This window comes from Saccostrea echinata, unplaced genomic scaffold, assembly GCF_033153115.1.
Source record: "Saccostrea echinata isolate AGI-Se365-2 ecotype Australia unplaced genomic scaffold, CSIRO_AGI_Sech_v1 ptg000029l, whole genome shotgun sequence".
NCBI classification, from domain to species: Eukaryota; Metazoa; Mollusca; class Bivalvia; order Ostreida; family Ostreidae; genus Saccostrea; species Saccostrea echinata.
The window spans coordinates 26,654,563-26,660,966 of NW_026889778.1; the positions used below are offsets into that span (position 1 = coordinate 26,654,563).

Here is a 6,404-nt window from a genome sequence, read left to right on the forward strand (position 1 = left end):
ATCCAGTTAGAGATTGGGTGATAGTCAAAATTGAAAGTCATGTTAGTTGCTCACATATATCAATCATTAAAGTTTTGGGAATCTACATACAACGGTACGTATCCAAGGAAAAAGAGTATTTTTCAGATTTTTATGCATGCTTTTTCGCCTTCTTTCCATAGCAACGCACTATTTAAAGAATTGAAATTGAATTTTTTGAAATGTGAAAATTAGGGTCACACCAAGACCTTTAAAAATTGATCATCAGTTATATAGAAATATGCTTTTTAAAAAGATAGGATAAGATTAAAACACGAAGAGAGTAAATTTAAAATCCCTTCGTGGTATTAAAACCATGGCAACCATTGGCAACCTATAAGAAATATCATATTTTGTCCTTGGTATATGTTACAAGGATCTTTTCTCTATTATTTGCTTCCATTTCAACCTATAATTGTTTTTATTCTTAATTGTTTGACTTTATAAAGTTAAATGAACAAAATTATTACTTTTGAATACTTTGTTTCCATAGTAACGTATGTTATAGATGATTTACTAAACATGTTTATCATGCATTTAAGACACCAGGCCTTCAACTTTCAGAAACAGTCATTGCCACTTGTTTGCTTTGCTGCAAACGTTAACTGTGGGACTCTGAAGATGTTGAAAAATGCCATTTTTCAAATTTTAGGACATGTTGCTATGGTAACCATGACACGTAGCAACCAATTTTTGCCTGATTTGAGTTTACGGTATCAAAGACTTTTATTATAGAGAGTTTGGAGAAATTCTGATACTATGCGTGCCACAGCTCCTATATAAAAGTTCAAGTCATTACAGAGAATGGCTCTTAAGAAATCATTATTTCTAAACTTCACGTCATACAGCTTACTATGACGTCATATTGTAGAGGCAAGTAGTATATCTCTGGGTGTAGCCTTAACATACCCGCGAAATTACTACAAATTCGTACTCTAAATTAACAAATAAACTTTTTGCTCCATCCATGTGCTTACCATTGATGTTTGCAAAAGGAATATTTTGTGCACAATTGATACATATGTTGTATTCAAGGATAACTAACAACTGGTTAAATGGAAAATGTGTAGAATAATCTGTAAACATCTTGTCCGCGCTGTGTGTATAGCTGGTTTGATTCTGGTTTCGTCCCAGGTGTCATCTACTGAATCAGGTAGTATTTTCGTTTCTTTATTTGGTAGAAGAAAATTAAATATTTCATTCCAAGACCATCAGCTGACTTGTAACTTTCACACAAATGTATAAGATTAGTGCGAAGTATGTATTCAGGTTTTTTTTATTATCATTATATTCTCTAGTGGAGAGGACTTATATAGGCAGTGCCTGCTGTCCAATCCAGTTATGTTTAATCATAATAAAATATTGTTTAAAAAAAAAATATTCTCTAGTTGAGTGTGACTTCAGTAAGGACACGTGCAGTTGGAAAAGTGTCAAAGTGTACACCAAAGGAGGAGAAAGAATTCCCATCTGTGGCTTAGGGGGGAACATAAGTCACTGTTTATCCCCAGATAAATATGTAGGCCAAATTACTTGGACAAGAATGAGGATCAGTGATCTAGCTGTCGACGAAATAAAATCAGGTATCGAAGTTCATCAATCAAATTACATTAAGTTAAACAGATTGAAATTTACATTTGACACTTGGGGTTCTTTTAATATGGAAAAGAGATATTAACTTGCTCTGGGGTTTTCTCACTTGTATAAATGAGATATTGCTTCCATTCTCAATTAATTATTTGATGTTTGAATACATATACAGGAAATAAATCTTCAACACCATGTGCGAGGAGGAACAATAAGATGTCGCTGATTATGTGATTTATTCTTGATTGTAATTATTTTGTTTAATACGTTTGGGGAAAATATGATGTGTGAAAATTTCCACAGCTGATTGATTAAAACAATGTAATTCTAATTGTAAAATCACCTTCTGCATGATCACAATGAAAAGTGTTGTGTATGGGTCTTAAAATCATAATTCTTTTTTTTTTAATTCACCCTAGATATGACTTAACTATAATAATCAACTATAATTTTGACCATGTTTGCTGCTAAAAATAATTCGTTTTAAATACATTAAGGTACAAAATATATGCTTACATAATCTACAGCATCTCAATATTACAGGGTTTCAAAACTTGGAGAGTTTCGCATTTGGTTTTGTTGACACAAACATTGTTATTCCTGGATTGGATAGGATTCGTACGTCATTTATACTGAGTGAAAGTCTTCTGTTTAGCAATCTTCCCAGAAGTCTTCACTACAAGTATTTCCTTTATGGAAACACAGCCTTGACAATTTCGTATCTAACAGATATTGCAGTTTACAAAAGCAAGATAATTGCTGCTCACGGGGCGTCTTCTTCACGGAAAACGAATGTTACAGAAGGATGTGTTGATTTGCCATTTCAAGCCGACTTTAAGGTAATAAACTAAACGTCCAGGTATAATTTTCTCTGCTAGTGTTTTGAAAGCTAGACAGCAAAGTATTCCATTGTTATGACCATCTCAAGTGCAAGCTAGATGCAACAAATTCTGCAATAAATTTAAAATTCTACAGATTCTTTGCTAAATATAATTGATTATCCTATGCTTCTTCGTTGCATAAACGAAGTTTTCTCCTATAAGTTGTGCAAAGCAGGAAGAAATAAAAGAGGTAATGGGCCTGAAGCATAGCAAGCCATAGGCTAAAATATTTGCCTCAAGCTTTCGTATACAGGATTGAGCCTCCTTTAAATTTAGTGAAGAAAATCAGTAAAAAATTGTCTTTTATTTATCTAAAGATAGTCTTTCAAGGAATATTTCAAGGAAGTAGAATAGAAGCCATTTTATTGTCTGAAGTGGCTGTCAAGTATGGACTCTGCAATAATGCTGATGTAGACGGTAAGTGAGTCAAACGCAATATCAACGATATCATTTTATAATGGATCATTCCATTGATAAATAGTTCTTAATTGTAATTTTTACTATGAATAAATCGAAGTTCGAATATATGTATTTTTTCTGAATTAATTAATGATTAATATAATCAAAAAACGCTCACATTTCCTGCTTTTGAATATTGAATAAGTTGGGGGACATAAACACAATATTAAGTTCGGGGGCATAAACACAATATTCAGGTGATAGTGAAATGGAAAAGCTAAATTCATCTCGTTATTCAAACAATTTAGTTCAAACAAACTAGTTTTGGCGCACTTTAACTGACTTTGAACTTCATCGTCTATATTTAGTAAAACATCAAATTAAGATGGTGCATACTCTAAGTTTTTTCATTCCAGTTACTGGGATATATAAGAAAAACATATGAATGGAAGTAATGATCGTTAATTGATCTGAATGTCATTTTTTTTATATAGAATATGATTTGCTTCGGAAAAAATTCTCTTTCTTAAGCAAAATCATCAAACTTTTATTGCTGAACTGATTTTCTTTATTTGCAGAAATATCAAAGTCGCTGAAGGGCATGTGCAAATTTCCTGTAGAAGACTGTGTTTCTTCGGGGTTGATTTTGCCTAACACTCAAAATTCCTCTCTAAACACGTCTCTGTGTTCATTTTGTGAAGGGGAAAATTTTAGTGTGTCAACTGAGGGCTCCCCTAGTTCATGCTTTTGTAAAGGGGACGACAAAGTTTGTAGCGCCTGTAGATGTTCTAGTATAGTCACACGTGCTTATGTCAAAAATCTGAAATGCAATGAATTCTACCTTGAAAGCGTAACAAATAACGATGAAAATTATGCATGGTTTTACAATCTGAATATACAATTTTTTTCCATATTAGTCGCAAAAAATGCTACGGTTTTCAATTTTGATGAATCGCAAAGGACATCTCTGTTTATTTCGATTAGAGGACCACATCATTTCCTCCATATTTCAAAAGGAACACTAAGTCTTATTATGGATTCCACAATGAATTGGTATATTATCAATGACGTCAGTAATTCTTCTGTCTATTTCAGCACAACTTTCGACTATTTTTACTTTGCTCAAAACAATTTAAATGAAGCAAAGCAGATAAATGTTGGTTATTTCAAAACGGTAGTTTCAACCAATTTCAGCAATTGCAATATTCCAAATCAAACTCGTTTATCAATAAATTCTAGAATGGTTGATTTGAGCGGAAACAAACTTACATCCTTTGTGATAAGTAAAAATACTGAATTTCTTTACATAAAGAATAATATGCTGAACGATATAGTAAAGAATTATGCTAAACTCGATAAACTTCAATATTATCCACTGTCAATTTTAGATATCTCCTTTAATAAAATATCCAAAATACGACGCGAAGATTTTAGCTATTATGTGTTACTTGTAAGCTTAAACCTTTCTGGGAATCTTATCGAGCACATCGACGTGGATATTTTTTCAGATCTCACATTATTAGTTTCAATAGATTTATCAGAAAACAAAATTTCTCGAATTCGACGAGAACATTTTAGATCGTTGAGCCAACTGCGTTACCTTTACATTCAAAAGAACAATATATTTCGTGTCTCTAGTGACATCTTCCATGGATTAGTAAACATGCGGTACTTACAGGTGGAATCGTTTTCAATTTGTTGTGCTAAACCACAGTCGATGTATAACATTGAGTGTGTTGCACCAGTGAACGAACTTTCCTCTTGTGACTATTTGATTGCAGTACCTATACTTAATGTTGCGATTTGGTATATGGCGCCTCTTGCTCTTTTGGGAAACTTAACGGTACTATTCTACAATTTGTTTCACTTGAAGAGTAAGACTCAAGCTAGTTATCTCATCCTTACCATTAATTTAAGTTGTGCAGATTTACTCATGGGTGTGTATCTGTTCATTATAGCCATAGTAAATTTGGAGTATGCAGGAAAGTATGGACTGATGGATTATACTTGGAGGCATAGTTATCTTTGCATTCTAGCAGGCATCGTTGCTACTGTGTCAAGTGAAGCATCCGTCTTTACTGTTTTTCTTATAACTGTTGACCGATTTCTTGCTATCAAATATACTATTTCGGAAAAACGAATTTCTAGGAGAGGGGCAATTTTCATTTGTTTGTTCATTTGGACACTGTCGCTACTGATGGCTACACTTCCAGTATTTCCGTTTCCCACGTCTTTCTTTGACGAGTTTTATTCACAGTCGGGTGTATGCATTTCTTTGCCGCTTTCTGTCATTCGAAAAGTTGGCTGGCAATACTCCATGATTATTTTTGTTGGGCTTAATACGTTTTTATTCATTGGGATTTTGACTGGACAAATTGCTATATTTGTTGAGGCTTTGAAAATAGGGAAAGATGTCCGGACATCCAAAATCAGAGATAGGGAGATTTCTTTGGCAAAAACGCTCATAGCCATTGTTATCACTGACATGTTTTGCTGGATTCCAATAGGAATTATTGGTGAGTATGGCATCAGCTAATGTATTTACTTCTAGAAAAATAATTTAAAATACTAAAAGTACATTGTATAGTAATTTTAATGCAATTTATCAACTAAATTATTTTAAGATATTTACATTGGAAGAATATATGTAAAATATGCAATGTAGGAGTTGATAGATTAATTCGTTTTGTCTTTAAAACATCTTCAGTGCTTTCTTTTCATATTCAGGCACTGTCACTTTCTTTGGAACTGAAGTTTCCATTGAGGTTTATGCTTGGATAATTGTTCTCGTATTACCCATAAATTCAGCACTCAACCCTATCCTTTATACATTGACAGCTGTAGTCAGACAAAAGGTATTTTGTACACGTGAATCAAAGAAATCACCCCTAATGGTTTATCCTTTTCTAATGTATCGGTCCTAAGTAATTTTGAATGGATATTTTCCTCCCTTCTTCTGCAATAAGAAATCTATGATGTTTAAAAGAAAAATAAAACTATTTTTTGTTGAAAGGGCGATATTTTCCTTGATTTTTATACTTTTCATACAAATTAAAAAGTGCAATATAATGAAAAAGCGTTATCTTTATTGTGACTTGTTTATCAATGTATTACAAATTTATGATATTATATAATAAAAAATAAAATAATACGCTGAAACATTATTTACAGTTTTTAATATGTATCGGTATAATTATTGATTAAAATTCCTGATTACTAGTACACAATTATAGTTTATTCCAAAATATTTTTTGTTCAACAAAATGTTATCAAAAGAAACATGATATTTAATAATCAATGCCTATACACTGTCATACATATTTCAGGGACAACTTCATATGAAACGATTGACACAAGAAAATTTGATTCTGAGAAAACAACTGGACACGTTGAAGGTATGTATGCTTATGTGTACTGTTTTTGACTCTGATATTTCTTAAAAATTGATATTAACTGATGTACTTTTGCATTTCTTTTGTAGAGTTCATCTTCTAACACCAAGCAATACTAGAAGGGAAATAA

At 32.3% G+C, this 6,404-nt stretch overlaps 1 protein-coding gene across 1 annotated transcript; it reads left to right on the forward strand.

Annotated features, from left to right (window-relative positions):
- Window positions 1-1,504: 1,504 nt before the first annotated feature.
- On the forward strand, window positions 1,505-6,404 carry LOC133194678 (G-protein coupled receptor GRL101-like). The gene is made up of 7 exons (XM_061330582.1): window positions 1,505-1,598; window positions 2,146-2,441; window positions 2,801-2,900; window positions 3,461-5,398; window positions 5,610-5,737; window positions 6,209-6,277; window positions 6,364-6,404. Exons 1-7 carry the CDS (start codon window positions 1,559-1,561, stop codon window positions 6,391-6,393), a joined length of 2,601 nt encoding a protein of 866 aa, XP_061186566.1. The 5' UTR covers window positions 1,505-1,558; the 3' UTR covers window positions 6,394-6,404.